This window comes from Pleurodeles waltl, chromosome 12 (assembly GCF_031143425.1).
Source record: "Pleurodeles waltl isolate 20211129_DDA chromosome 12, aPleWal1.hap1.20221129, whole genome shotgun sequence".
Lineage (NCBI taxonomy): Eukaryota > Metazoa > Chordata > Amphibia > Caudata > Salamandridae > Pleurodeles > Pleurodeles waltl.
Genome location: NC_090451.1, coordinates 498550099 through 498565897, shown reverse-complemented (window position 1 = coordinate 498565897; position 15799 = coordinate 498550099). Strand labels below are relative to the sequence as shown.

General features: G+C 41.9%; 1 protein-coding gene across 3 annotated transcripts in view; it reads left to right on the top strand.

Annotated features, from left to right (window-relative positions):
- The window catches only part of ESRP2 (epithelial splicing regulatory protein 2), a 99768-nt gene extending 84205 nt beyond the window's left edge, over positions 1–15563 (top strand). For all 3 annotated transcript variants that reach the window (XM_069217226.1, XM_069217227.1, XM_069217228.1), the window contains 2 exons: positions 12578–12688; positions 15401–15563. In XM_069217226.1, coding sequence (XP_069073327.1) covers positions 12578–12667 — 90 coding nt within the window. In that variant the 3' untranslated portion in view covers positions 12668–12688; positions 15401–15563. The remainder of the gene's footprint in view (positions 1–12577; positions 12689–15400) is intronic.
- Positions 15564–15799: the final 236 nt, after the last annotated feature.

The following is a 15799-nucleotide window of genomic DNA, read 5'->3' as shown; positions in this document are numbered from 1 at the left end:
GAGGAGACCCAGAGGACCGGTGATGCAGTTCTTTGGTGCCTGCGGTTGCATGGGGAAGATTCCGTCGACCCACGGGAGATTTCTTCGGAGCTTCTAGTGCAGAGCGGAGGCAGACTACCCCCACAGCATGCACCACCAGGAAAACAGTCGAAGGCGGCAGGATCAGCGCTACAGTGTCGCAGTAGTCGTCTTTGCTACTTTGTTGCACTTTTGCAGGCTTCCAGCACGGTCAGCAGTCGATTCCTTGGCAGAAGGTGAAGAGAGAGATGCAGAGGAACTCTGATGAGCTCTTGCATTTGTTATCTAAGGAATTCCCCAAAGCAGAAACCCTAAATAGCCAGAAAAGAAGGTTTGGATACTTAGGAGAGAGGATAGGCTAGCAACACCTGAAGGAGCCTATCAGAAGGAGTCTCTGACGTCACCTGCTGGCCCTGGCCACTCAGAGCAGTCCAGTGTGCCAGCAGCACCTCTGTTTCCAAGATGGCAGAGGTCTGGAGCACACTGGGGAGCTCTGGGCACCCCCCAGGGGAGGTGCAGGTCAGGGGAGTGGTCACTCCCCTTTCCTTTGTCCAGTTTCGCACCAGAGCAGGGCTGAGGGGTCCCTGAACCGGTGTAGACTGGCTTATGCAGAAATGGGCACCATCTGTGCCCATGAAAGCATTTCCAGAGGCTGGGGGAGGCTACTCCTCCCCTGCCTTATCACCTTTTTCCAAAGGGAGAGGGTGTAACACCCTCTCTCTGAGGAAGTCCTTTGTTCTGCCTTCCTGGGCCATGCCTGGCTGGACCCCAGGAGGGCAGAAACCTGTCTGAGGGGTTGGCAGCAGCTGCAGTGAAACCCCTGAAAAGGCAGTTTGGCAGTACCCGGGTCTGTGCTAGAGACCCGTGGGATCATGGGATTGTGCAAACAATGCCAGGGTGGCATAGAGGGGACAATTCCATGATCATAGACATGTTACATGGCCATATTCGGAGTTACCATTGTGAAGCTACACATAGGTAGTGACCTATGTGTAGTGCACGCGTGTAATGGTGTCCCCGCACTCACAAAGTCCGGGGAATTTGCCCTGAACAATGTGGGGGCACCTTGGCTAGTGCCAGGGTGCCCACACACTAAGTAACTTAGCACCCAACCTTTACCAGGTACAGGTTAGACATATAGGTGACTTATAAGTTACTTAAGTGCAGTGGTAAATGGCTGTGAAATAATGTGGACGTTATTTCACTCAGGCTGCAGTGGCAGGCCTGTGTAAGAATTGTCAGATCTCCCTATGGGTGGCAAAAGAAATGCTGCAGCCCATGGGGATCTCCTGGAACCCCAATACCCTGGGTACCTCAGTACCATATACTAGGGAATTATAAGGGTGTTCCAGTATGCCAATGTGAATTGGTGAAATTGGTCACTAGCCCGTTAGTGACAATTTGGAAAGAAATGAGAGCGCATAACCACTGAGGTTCTGGATAGCAGAGCCTCAGTGAAACAGTTAGTCATAACACAGGTAACACATACAGGGCACACTTATGATCACTGGGGACCTGGCTGGCAGGGTCCCAGTGACACATACAACTAAAACAACATATATACAGTGAAATATGGGGGTAACATGCCAGGCAAGATGGTACTTTCCTACAGTAGTTAAAAAAAAAAAAAAAAAATACCTCTAGTGCGACACTGGCTTCCCAAAGCATTTTTTGGGATGCAGTGTGCTCTTTGTCGAGGAAGAGAGCATTGTTTTCTAGCTAAATCTCATTAACTTAGAGTTGAGATTTAGGGTTTGTTGGCAGATGATTACACCTGCAGTGGCCTTTTCCTCAATATTTGACAGTATGCTCTTCTTGGAAAACTAAGTTCATTAGTCTTATCTGATACCTGGAAAAAATCATTTACAATTTGGCTCATAGGTCAGCATTTCTTGTGTGCTTATGTCATTTGTATGGAGCATACTAATCAGTTTTTAGTTTCTTGGCCACTTTGTGTGTCTTCTCTTGTCAACATTCTCACCCATTAACCATATAGACAAATGCAGTCAGGGAAAACAGTTCGAGGCATCCTTGTCGACAATAAGCACATACACCCCTAAATCTGCTCAGGCAGATGCATGCACAAAGACCACACGGGTTGAATAAAGTAAAATGAATGTATGGATGTATTAGTGGAGTGACAGGATTCATGGACACTTCATCTTCATCCCCCTGCAACAAAAATATAATTCAAGGTTGGGGAATGAGTGAAGTATCAATTTATTGCATACACTAAAACCTGGCCTCTTTGGGGAAAATCCCTTTGCATCCGTGATGGAATAATTCTGTCACCAAGCCCAGCTAATATTAGCCTTTTATGGAACGGTCAGCCCTAAGAATCAACAGTCTGCTTGCTAGTTCTGTCTTTAGTTTACTCATACATATGAATCGGGGCAGTGGAGTTCTGAGAGTTCGCTAGTTCTGAAATATCTTAAACTTGGAGGGGATACCAGACAACTCCATGCCGTGAACCGCATATCTTCAGAGCTGACCTGACAACTCTCAAATTAGAAGTTAGTCCAGTTTGTTCACTTTAAGAGATGGAAGACAAAAAACAAGAATGCACTCGTTTGTTCAATGAAGGTTGGTGTTTGCCTGTATTCTGGGATTTTGGAGTCCTGGATGCAATGCACAAAAGTGAATTTGTTTTTTTGATGAAAATGAAAATAAGCACATTTTCTACATAGACCATTCACAATAACCTAGTTGAAAAAGTACCCTCAGTAAAATAGTTAATCTTCTTCACTCAAACATTTCTCTTGACTTTACATTGTCATGGCCCAGTTTCCATAGATTAAGGTATTTTATGGGATATGTACATAAATGAGAAGTGGAAAAGCGTTGAAATTGGGGGACGACTTTAGTCGAATGAAAATGGATATATTTTTCATGCGCACAACAAAAATAGATGCCTGTTTAATCACAGGTAAAGAGCTAATCGCACCCTTCTACAGTAGATTCTACTTCTTTAGTCGTGTCTCAGAGGCTACGTAGTCACCGCCCCCCCTCTTCGCCCCCCCCCCCCCCCCCCTGCTTGTACATGAAATAGATTTGCCATGTATAGCGCTACATCATAAAGCCAAAACATGGGGAGACCAGGAAACAAATTCATGCTCTTTTAGTGTTTTGATATTTTTCCTGTATTTTATGCTAACACATCCTAATCATTAGGGATGGTTTAGCAGTAATACTCACATTTCAGTCTGCTGTGTATGGGATTAATCCTAGCTCGTCTCGGATGTACAGTGAAATAAATCTTTCTTCAAAGTTTCTTATTGAACAGAACTGTAGAAATAGTCAGTCGTGAAGGTAGAATGAAATTGACTACTGTTCCGTGAGAATTCACGTGGTAGTATAAATAATGGGTTTTATGTCGAGCATTTATTTTTTAAGTTCTAAACTATGCAATCGACATTGATGCCCTCTTGAGTTGCTTGCACGTTTCATCAGTGTTGGTGAAGAAAACACTTGGTGCATCTTATCACAACAAGCCTCATTCAGGGTAAAACAACTTTACTAATTTGAATTAAAAACAAAAAACTAATTGCTGCAACAAGTTACCGATTTTTAATTTCCCTCATTATGTAAAAAACACGATTTTGTGATTAATTGGAGTGAATTGGAAGAGTGGGTTTTGATAAGCAGGCCTCTTTCTACGACTCCCTTTTCAACTTGCCTTAGTCAAAATAGATTGAGCTACAGGTACCGAGCTTTTAGAGTTAGCCTTCCTGCCCCTTGTGGTGAATTTAGCTTCATTTCTGCTAAACTAATAGTGTTTGTTTTTTTATTTTTTATTTTTAGTTCCAACTAGGTTTGTTTGCAGCATGCACATTTCTCGTTATACAGCAAAACGCTGGTCAAAGCATCGTGGCCTGATATCTAGAGTATGTTTGTGTTGATCTTCCACTTATTGAACTGGCGGAGTGCACATTGCAAAATAGTTCCACCAATTTACACTGGTCACAGCAATTGTCTCCCTGGGACCATGCTCCTTTTCTGCTGTTTATATTTGAAAGACGGGACTCCTGGTTATGTTGAATTAAGTCTCACCTCATTCTTTTGTACAGTAAAATAAACTTCTTTCCCTTCAACATTGGGCCAATGGTGCATAAAGCTGCGGTGAGGCAGTATCCTTTGTTAACTAACAGTTAACACAGATTCATTCAGAATTTTTGGTTCTATTCGTGCTCCATCTAAGCCAATGAATTTGCTGTTCTCCAAGAGCAGTCTGTAAATTTGGAGTTGAATGTATAATGGAGACGGTCAGCGGCTTGAACTCTTAGCTTTCTTTGAGTTCTAGGATAATAAAGTCAGCTCATCCTAGAGTTCACAGTATGTACAACTGTTGCCGCTTCTCTTCCTCAGCCCTACTGTTCCCTGTAGGCAAGTTGAAACATTTGGACTATTTAAATGCTGTCATTTCCTTTGTTCTTTTGTTTCATTTGCCCTGAAATCCTTTTTAGAATTCGACTATCTTCATTAGCATAACCAGAGGTATGACTATTTGTCTTCTGTAAGCTTTCCATCTGAATTATCAAGCAAAACCTTGCTTTGTGGATGCTTGTAGGCCACAATTTCAATAGTATAGGCTAAACGAAGGTCCCATATCAAAGGTCATTTTGCTAAAAAAAAAAAAAAGTCAGGACTGCATTAAAGGGGCTCCTAATAATTTGGGGCACGTGGTCACCCCAATTGAAATAGGATCTTTGAACCTATTGTACGTGACCTGGTGTGACCATGATGATTTGGGATTTAATTTCTTCAGTTGTCCCAGTTATGATGTGTATTTAAGGGTGCTCAACGATTAATGATTTGCTGACACTTTGTGATTGGAGGAGCTTACTCTGTGCTGGATGACTGGGACATATTTCATTAACTGTATAACAACTAATTGTCTTAACCATTAAACTGGCAGAGATCGTTACACAGAAGAACCACTTAAAGATAAATGGCACATTCACCTATGAGCATGCCCTTAAAATGAGGGATCTACCACGGCTTTCGGCACCCTAATTCACTCCTGGTGCTTTATCCTAAAATAAGAAGCCCAACCACGTTAGTAGTGTTCTGTAGTATGCGCAGCGACTTGAACTGAATGTGTCAATGAACAGGAAAACTGCAGGTTTGCTAAAATGGACCCATGCGGACAGTCATTGCAGCCACTGAATAAAATACTGAGGTAGATCTGTGTTAGTCTATTACAAAAGTCCCACTGTTAGAAACCGAGTAAAGGGAACACCCTAGATCTGTGACTCAAAGAAAGGGTGGTCTTTGGGAAATCCACAAATGATAACAGCAGAATTTGTAAACTTCTACAATCTGTACCCATTAAGCAGTCATCCTTCACAGGAAATTCTTGTAAAAGGAATGACTTTGATCTTGTTGAGATGTCAAAGTGGTGCATATCTCATCACAATCCCACTAGTTCCCGAAATAAAATAAATACCAAACTGATCAGGTCCTCTTTTCTGGTTGTTTAGTTAAATATACCTCCTACCTCGGCACAGTTGCGCAGCCACATCCAGATACATACCCCAGAATACTGGGTGAAGGGTTGAACAGCCCACCTTTTCTTTGGAAGTAAGATGATGTGGGAGGGTAGTGCTCTATAGTTATATCCAGAGTTACAAGAGAATTTAGCAGGAATTTCACCTTCCCTTATTGCTGTAGAATGTGATCACGAACTGCTTGGAGATGCTATGAGGCTATGTATTATTTAAAGAATGTCTTCCAGTGTGATACCTTGTAGTGCCCCAAGACATCTCATTATGTTGAATATTCATTATTTAATTCCCTTTTTGTTGCAAGATTGCTAATTGTTTGTATATACTGTTTCGTGATCCTCAAACTCCATATTTCATTGCTTTTGTTATTCACTGTAAATCTTACATTCTACCTGTACTTCTCGTTTTCGTTGTCAGTCTTGATGCCGTGTATCTGTTACACGTTGGCTTATGCTTGTTTGAGTGTTTCTCGCATCTGCATTTAGGCCTCTAAAGATGCATGTCTATTTTAACCAACATAGCTAATTGTCAGGTCCATTTCACGTGCCCACTGCACTTTGTTGGAACGTCTCTGTAGCAGCTACTTTGTGCAGACTGCTTCTTCTGTCTTTTGCTAATTAATTCCTGGTTTCTTGTTAGCCGAGCATGATTTTGTTCCTGTATGGCATAAGTTTTCTGTGTCTCTATACTGTAGATGTACCTTTTTTTAGATCAACATCTCGGAGAACATTGGTCTAACCAGAACTATTGCTATTGTACATGGACATGGGTAAGGACCTGCCCCTATCAATCATTGGCTGTTTCGGACAATCCTCTTTCAGCCACTGACTTGACTTTTTCAATCATGCATCATGCATGTCTTGGCTCAGCCCAAATGAGTATTGTCTCCAATAATGCTACTGGCTGTTTTGTACATTTTTATACCTCCAATGCAGTGCTTGCTTTATAATGCACTAGGAACTATTATACATCTGAAAAATACACCGAACCATCACACTTTATGTTGAATACTTTCTAGTGTATGTATTGTATCGCAGTCGCTCCAGCTTGTCCTACAAATTATGCAAGACTTGATGGATACCAACTCTTTAAAATGTAGTCCTCAAAATGTAACACCTCCTCGTAATCCAGAAACCAAACCAACCCCCATCGAGCCTTTGCATTGTTAAACAGTGGCTTCCCTCTCTTACCCGCTGGTTCCTTCGAATCCCAGGGTTTTTTATTTGACTGCTCACTCTGTCAATGCCTGTTACCAAGGTAGCCCAATCTGCAAATTATTATCCTCTCCAACGAAAATGAATGAAGATTTCTTTACCCAGTGATCAACTTAAGACTGCTGCTAAAGTTCTGATTTACCACTAGGGTTAACATTAGCAACTCCATCCTTGCCATCTAGTTTTCTGCTCATAAAAGCCATTCTGTAATCCACAGCTCGTTTAATATCGGAGAAAAACAGGTTTAATCTCCTCTTCCCTGTCCTCAGAAATTTACACTGTTTTCCTCTTGAAACCTGGATCAAATTTAAAAGCTGCTGTCTCACTTTTAAAGCTCTTGTCCTGGGTGGACTACGCTACCTTGCTGACCTTAAAATCTTTGCTGGATCGAGACTATCTAAGAGCAAGAACTCCCTCCTCCTGGAGATACTAAATCTATGGAGTTCTCTTGTGCTAAACGTTTTCTGGCTCTGCTGTTGCCTCCAGTGTTTTCGGTCTACACCATCTAGTCCACAGTCTTACAAGTTTTCCAAGAAGCTATGATGAATCATCTATTTAAAATTCATCTGTGAGAAAATAGAACTGTCTAAATTCCTCCTACCTGTTGCTGTAATTGCGTACTTTGCTGACCCTCCTCTTCCCTTGGCATGTGCTTGTGCTGTTATTTCTGGTGCTCTATTTTCTGTTGCGTGCGCTTGACTTGTAACCTCTCATTACCACTTTCTACTCTTCCTTCCCCTTATTTTTCACCGCTTATCCTTCATTCCTGCTCCTCCCTTTTGTTCTCCCCTTTCTCAAACTTTCCCATCTTTCCCCTGTTACGTCCTATTGCCTGCCCTCCAACTCTCAATGCCCTGTTCCTTTTTACTACCACTCCTCCTAACTTTGTTATAATTGCTTCATTCCATATACTCGTCACCTTCTCACCACCCGATGTTTACATACCCTCTGCTCTTCTTTCACATACCACTTACTCCCCTCCTCCCCCTTTTTCATAGCTCATTTATTTTCGGGATCATTGATGTTCTGTTAATTGAAACGCTTGCATTGTTTATCTGAACTGTTCCTTGTAAAGCACTCTAATATCTTGGTTTATAGTAGTGCTAAAAAATACCTGTAAAAAATAAAGTATGCACAGTATCTATTCTTTCCCAAGTACCACCAATAAGACACCAACATTACCACCACAAATAGCTCTTCAGTACCACCACTGCAGCAGCCCACTACTATGAATACCACCAGTGCCATCACCACCACAATACTACTACCAGCACTATAACCATCGCCACCAGCACAATACTAACTTGTCCTTTGATACTTCACCACAAATACCATCACTGCAATACCAACACTGCGGCCAAATCTGCCATTTGCAAGAAAGTCACAAGAACAACCAAGTAATATCATCAATGCCACCAGAAAATATGCCATATTGCTGCCAGTACTGTGACAGCCAGACACCACTATCATCATGACTATACCACCACCACCAGTAAGACACCATAAAAAAACACTATGAATAGAAAGCATTGGAAACGCCATTAGAGATGCTTTAATATACCATTGTATGGAAACCTCATTTCTGCACGTCTGTGTTTGCATACACTGCCATATTAAAATCGGACCTATTGTGTTGACCATAGCTTTGGTTCTACAGTTAGTTTTAAGATTGACATTTGGCACACTCATCATTGTTAAGTATGACGAAGAGCGATCAAAGAAGAAATGTAAACTCTTAATCCCATTATTCCGATGCTGATCATCCTCCTATCAATCCAATTTTCTGTCTACCTCAGTGACAAGCTGCATGAACTCCTTAAATGCAGAGAATGTAGATGGGCACGTAGACTGTGAAATTAACTGAAAGGGATCGCTTTCCCTCACAGGTTACTTATTATAGTAAGTGTCTGTCTTCAGAGTATAGACTGTGGCATTGAATAAGCAGACCGAATTAATTCTGATCACTGGTTTACAGCCCTACATTCTACCTATGATGATTGCCTCTTATGGTAACCCAAATTACAATGTCACTTTTGGCTTCGTTTTTTTCTGTGCTTTCTAGGGTGTACTCAACTTGCACCTCTCAATGAGACCCCTCCCTGAGTTACCCTGCTGCAAAAGAATCCACTGATTAAACTGTGCACTGTTTAAGATATGTGCTGCAACAAAAAAACACCTATTTATTTTCTGTGTACACATTTCAAGGGCAGGTCTGGTAGCTGATTACTCGTATTTGCACAGCAGTGCTGCTCCACCAAATGATTACTGGGTATAGATTAGCTGGAAGGTACTGAAACAATTTTTAATTCTCGTGACTTGGTGGCTGGGGCTGCTGTTTTGCCTTGTTCTGGTTGATGGTAGTCTAGCAAAGTTTTCATTTGTTGGGATTGTGGTTTGTTGGAGCTTGGGACTGATGTTGCCATGGTGGAAGGTATTAAACACTCCAGCTTATTTGTAACTTTTTCACGTCAGGTGGCTTTATTTTGTAGCTGTCATGTTCAAGAAACTGGCAGGAGACCGCATTTCTTTCCATGCTCTGGTTCGTAGGAATGTGTTTGTTCGATGACATAAGTGCTGAGGCGTCCTTAGCACAGAGATCCCCTAGCCAGGCCCCCACACACTAAATAATTATGTAAAGACACAAGTGAAGGAGAAGTACACAAGTAAATGACTGAGACCCCACCAATTAGTTTGGAGAAAGTTATGTTGCAGGTTAATTTGGTGCAGTAATGGGTTGATTTACTGGCGATCCAAGGGCAGCCAGTGATATGACCTAACCTGGCAAGCCCCCAGTTGCTCAGGCTTACAGCTGCCCATGGGAATAACGGGGTGCCACCGCTTTTCTCCCAGGGGCATGCCATAAGGACTCCAGGGGTGTTGGCTTGAAGCCCCCTCTAGGCTAGTTTTTGTGTTTGCACAAAAGTCCTTTGGGTTGCCCTGTAACTCCACCTGCAACGCAGAACAAGAAAAATAAAAAATCATAACACTTGTATTATAACGGAAACAACCAAATAGTACGGGGAAGAGGTGGGGCGGGTTTCGCTGTGGATGCCTGTCAATAGAAGGGGACCCTTGGGGCAAAGGGGCTAATAAGGGGGCTCCCACCCCGGAAGTGATTCACTGGGGAGCCCGCCTCCCAGGTGCACAACACTCCGCCCCTGGTCTTCCCCCACCCTGCGGTGGCTGCACCGATAGGAGGAGTGTATGGGCTGGCAGAGGAATGCTGTGCTAAGGCACCGCCACCCATACTGTCGCCTTGCGTGTGGCGCGGGCAGTGTCATTTACTCTCCAAGGCTACTAAACTGTTGTGTTTTTTTTTTTTTTTTAAATTAGCTTCAGTGTATTTTGCGACTGGAGTAACTGAGACCTTTGACAACAGCCACTGTGTGTTTAAGTGAGTGCTGCCTTTTGCCACAGTTCACCACACAAAGCTTTAGACACTGCAGTTTGTTTGAAAATTATTACCTTGCTGCACCCTTGCTTCAAATCTTTGCACCCAGGGCTTGCCCTGCTATAAAGGACCACAGGAAAACACCATGTAGGGCAAAAGGAAATGGGACATCTGCTTGTCTGGATAGACTGAGAAATTGCTAGTACATCACTCCTGAAAGCAGAACTGAGCGTTGGACGTGAATATTGCCCTATTATCAGCAGTTAAAGTCGGCTTTCAAAGCATTCTTATTAACTGAGCCTGTCTCCGCACACTCTAAGGGGGTGTTTACTGTTTTATAAAAAAAAAATTGAGGTTTGGATTGTTTGAATTATCTAAGCCAGTGTCAAATAGTGAGCCGCAATAAGGTCCATTTTGCTCTTCCTGTTCTGGGACAGAGAACCAGCCATGTGCAAATCCGTCTTAGTCCTGCTCAAGTAGGAAAAGTCACCCAGAACTGCTAGACCAAGTGCCTTCTGAAAGGGAACAGGATCAACCCCAGTCCTAGACACTCTCCTGAATATTAGGGGCTTTGTGTAAATACCTGCAATACTTAAAGCTTTTAAGTCAATATATCTGAAACAATGACCTGGAAAGTCTGTTTGGCCCATTAAAAAAAAATAAAAAGTTGTATGCTAAATGTGGTGTTCAGTTTCATCTAAATTGTTCAATGTCATGTCCAGAGTAGAATCCAATCCTTTCTTCATGTTTTATGAGGTTATGGGGAAAATGTAGCTCAAGCTATGCTCCAATGTAGCACTGCATTGTCACGTACTTAAATTAATGCTGCATGAGCAAAATGTGATAATTTGTAGCCATAACTGGACCATATGGGTCATGTACAGTGACAAGTTGGCATTTTGTGCCATGCTGTAGCATATGTTCCCAAAGATACTCGTTCGATTTTTCAGTTTAGTTTTTTCCCAATTAGTTAACTTGGACATAACTCCATTTCTGTAATAGAACTTGCCAATAAAATTGGACAGTTGTCTTTCTTAAGTAGGCGCATTAAACTTTAAATGTTCCCCCATGCATGCTTCCAAACAAAATTTCGAAAGTAGCACACATCAACTTACTAATGAAATGTATTCACCTGCATGTAGGTGTTCCTGAATCTAAAGCAACTGTGCTAAGGCATCAGAAGCTTGGAAAGCCGTGGCTGACTTCCCTGCGTCTTTACATCAGGCACTGTCACTGAACCTCTAAGCACCACTAAGAAATCTGTTTAATATCAAAGTTCAAGAAAAGGAAATGGTGGTTTGCATTAATATTTACGACCTAACTTTAGAATCTTGATTGTGTTCAATATACGGATTATTTTCAGGGTTCACACACACAATTGTGCTACTAACAAACAGGGCTGGCTTTAGCGCAGTCTTTTTTTGGTGCCCCCACCCCATGGCAACCTCCCCGGCAAATGTTCCCCTCATCTCTCCATAGCCCACCTCGAACATAGATTAATTTGTTTTAAAGCGCTTGTAAAGGCTGGCTTAACTAATCCACTCCCCAATCCAGATAAAATATAGTTCTGTTCTTTGCAGCAGGCACTTTACTCCTCTGTGCTACTTTATGGCGAGCCAAAACTGTTGCTAGACAAAACTCCGATCGATCTCACTCTCTAGCAGGAACATTAATCACAAAAGGTATCTTGACATTTTATTTTTTTCCTGAAAGCTGGTTGCACAAAGGAACTTTTAAGCAGATGCGTTTAAATTGCAAGTTTCCTAAATTTATTGCTAAACACAGCACCCCCCTGAGGTTAGCGCCCCCAGTCCATGCCAGCACCCAGTGCAGCCGCACTGCTAGCACTTCCCTAAAGCCGGCCATGCTAACAAATCTGCAGGACAGCTGCATGCAGAAGCACAGCATTTCAACACCTTGCACTTGTTTTTGTCAGTATTTGAGGTTTTCCGCCTGAAAGCAGTACTCCCTGCAATTGACAGAGTATAATGAAACATCGGTTCACAAAACACGTTATCATTCTTAAACTCAGTTTTTGATCACTGTTTAATCTATTAAATACAAAGGTAGGGCTTAAGTCTGATTGCTTTTACCACATTCTCTTAATCCCCCTTGCCCATGCATCCACTGCATTGTTCTAGCTTTCTTCTACCACCATATGTTGTGGGTGTTCTCTTCAGTACTGCAGCAGCATTCCATTTTGTGCACTGGAACCCATAATATAATTTGTGATGCAGAATCCTTCTGCCAGTATTATATTGATATTCTAAAATCCCTTGTACAAATGTAGCACCCAAGGTAGCTTTGGAGCTTAACAAATGAATGTGCTTCGTCTCCTGCCAGTTTCTGTCCCATGGATGAGTAATATTTGCTGTGTTTGCCCGCGCAGTGCGCTACACCATGCCAGAAGTTTCTTTTGCTGATTCTTGTATGTCGCACTTGTACTGTAGTATGCACCTGATGACTACAATGGCCTCATTCAGATGAACGATCAAGCAAGGAGTGTGTTGCAAGCACCGAAAGAGTGGGTCTGTTTGTAACTGTTTATAACTCACAAGAAGGTAAGCAGGAACTCACTGAAACCAGACCCTCTGCTGGTGGTCGGGAAGACACTAGGCTTTTCACTGCTTTGTGGAAACTTTGGGTGTGGATTGAATTTTTCCTAACAACTTTCTGTCTTCTTATGGGTTCTGCTTTAAGTGGTCAGCCTATATATATTTTTGCCTTACTAACTGGGGTCAATGGTGGTTCCTTTTATCCTGATCAGTAATTGTGGATGCTTCATTGACTATAATTGGTGAAGGTTGATTAATTACTTTCTTTGCAAACCACTTGATACCTATCTAAAACTGGTAGTAGGGAACCTTCTTTTAACCTGCTTTATGTGATGGTCTGTCTAAAATTCTAATTTCTGTTTGCACTTTTCTTTGTTATGATCAAGCCTCTAACTGCATAATCATAAGTGCTGCAGCATGTTATTATAATCCATTAATTGTGTTTCACTATGTTGTATTTCCCAATTGTTGTACCTCTAATTATATATTTCCATATGATGGGGTCCTAGATGACCATCTAATACATAATTCCTGATCTGTTTTGGTAATATTTGATTTTTCAGTGTTTTTAATCCTACATGTTTGTTAAATCCTTTGTTTACTGTAAGAAATTGGGTTACTGGTTGAAGGGAGGTAAGTAGCAACCACACTCCTTTGCAGGGTTTTTAAAATGTTCATATAAATCTTTACTTTTAAGATGATTTTTAATTTAGTTTATTAAACTTGAATTTATATTCATTTTTTAGTTGTTTTTATAAACTCAATTTACACACACGTCTTGCCTGCAAAGTTGTAATGTAAAGGTACTCCTAATGTAGCGGCTGTGATGTAATGACGCCTGATATATTTTATATTGACCTGCGATTTAATGACCTGCAAGCAGTTCTTCAAAACTGAGTCCAAGAATATTCTCAACTTCTGGGAAACCATGCAGTCAGAAATCAAGTCACTGGCTTTTTCTTCCTCCTGTCCTACTTGTATGCTATTGATGCACTGGAAACATATGACCTCCTAATCAAGAGGGTGAACTAAGTAATGAATCAGTCCAATACTGTCTCACGCTTCCTCAGAGATTATAGATTAACAATTCAGAAACTACAGAATCCAACTAACTGCAAAGGCAGCCTGATAGTTTGATTTTTATTTCAAAGCAATTGAGTGTTTATAGGTAGGGGCACTGGCAGCTCACATTTTGAAAGGGCCATCAAGAATCATTCTTTTATATCCTCAAAACTACCCAGACCTCATCTAAGTATCTCATTGACTTCACTTTTGGAGTCAACACCTTAGAATTGTGGCCTTCAAATTCTTGTTCTCCATCTAGATAACTTAGAGGTGGTGGAAAATGGGGCAGTGTGATATAGACTATTCAAGGTTTAAGAACTTGAAGTGTGAAAGGCCGTAGCACTTTCCAAATGTACTCCTTCCAGTAACCTCAGCCGTATTTTAATAATGGTGTTATGTACTGTGAAACCTATGCCAGATTATGATTCTAGGTTCCTCTTTCCATTCAATTAGGTTGTGCTGTGTAATGTTTAGAAGTGGGTTGTATTGGACTGCGTCCAGTGAGGTTAGATTTCACTGCTGTATTTGGTGATGACATATGCTGGACCAACCAGGGCCAACCATATTTTACGGGTCTTTGTTTAATTAATGTATATGAATGTGTGGGGTGAAAGGCATTAGCGGGGCTTCATTCTTATGGGGTATTCTGTTGTACAGTGATCCAATTTGTGTGGCTGTTAAAGTTTGAGGCACCATTTGGCCATTATTTTGACGGTCTGAAATGTGATGTAGGTGTGGGGAATTGAAACTGGTTACCTCTGGATAGATAGATTCCTTGGCTATTGATGAGCCCATGCGGTAATGAAATATTAGCCTGGCTTATAGGTCGGAGACATTTTAGTGCATTAAGGTGAGGGGTTGTCTAAAAGGTCTTGGTCTAGGGGGAAGTGCAACTCTAGCTTGTCATAAATGTGCTGATTGAGATAACAACTCAAGTATATTGTTTGGAATCTTTGTGTTTCAAGGATGTGCTTTCATGCAATATGTGGAATGCAAGATATAAAACAAACGACTTTTAAATCCTGATCCTCATTTAAAATGTCCCTGTAACTATGCTTTTTACAGAAAAGCTGGGGAGGGTGGGAGCAGCACCATGTGAGCGATGAGTAGGAGGGGTGGAGAAAGCAAGAAAGTATATCTACCCTCGTGGATTGCGGACTAAAACAATAGTTGCCTAAATCTGAGCTGTGAACTCAATTAGTCAGTCAAAAAGATCGTAAAGAGGCTATTCCCCAGGGGAAGGCAAGCCTTTGAATAAGAAGCAAGCAATTGAGAGACAAAGCTAAGCAGTGGACATACTATAAGCCCACTGCAAGTTCCCAGTAGGTTTTATGAAACCAGACCGTTTTCACTGTCTAGGTCTAAAAACTGGGAGTTAGGCAACTAAAATTATTTTGCTAGTTGGACAAAAGACTTCTATGGTTTCAAAAGCCCATCTTTGTCTTCACGAATCAGTCTTGTTTTCTATAGGAATTTTAACGCTCTAGCTGCCAAAGCCATAATCTCAGACAGATTTGTGCCAATACATTCATCTTTCAAGTTGCTAATTTTGGATTTTAAGTACTGAACTGACACTTCAAACACGCTTACCGATTTTATTTAGCTTAACCACTTAATTTTCCACCTTGACTTTTTATATTATTTCTTCTGCAGCTTCGCACCGATTCCATCCTCGTTCTCTACAACTTCAGTGGCCGCCCAAGTGAAGCTTTGGTGGCCTTTCCCAGCGTGGAGATGGCTAAGAAAGCTGTGTCTGAAAAACACAGCCAGCTGATTGGAGGAAAGAACATTGACCTTTCTCTGGTCTAATTTTAAGGCTAAAACGACTATAACGGAGAGCACTGTGCCTTGAAAAGAACATCATGCGGTAACCGCTACTCGGATGAAATTGCATCTTGAAACGGACCATGAACTCCTTGGGAAGGCGGGTCACTTCCCCTCTCTCTCCCCCCTCTCTCCCCCCCCCCCCCCCCCCCCCCCCCCCCCCGCACGCTACAGATGGAAGATCGTGCCACACTTCTGCGCAGTTCCGAAACCCCATGCAAGTGGTTT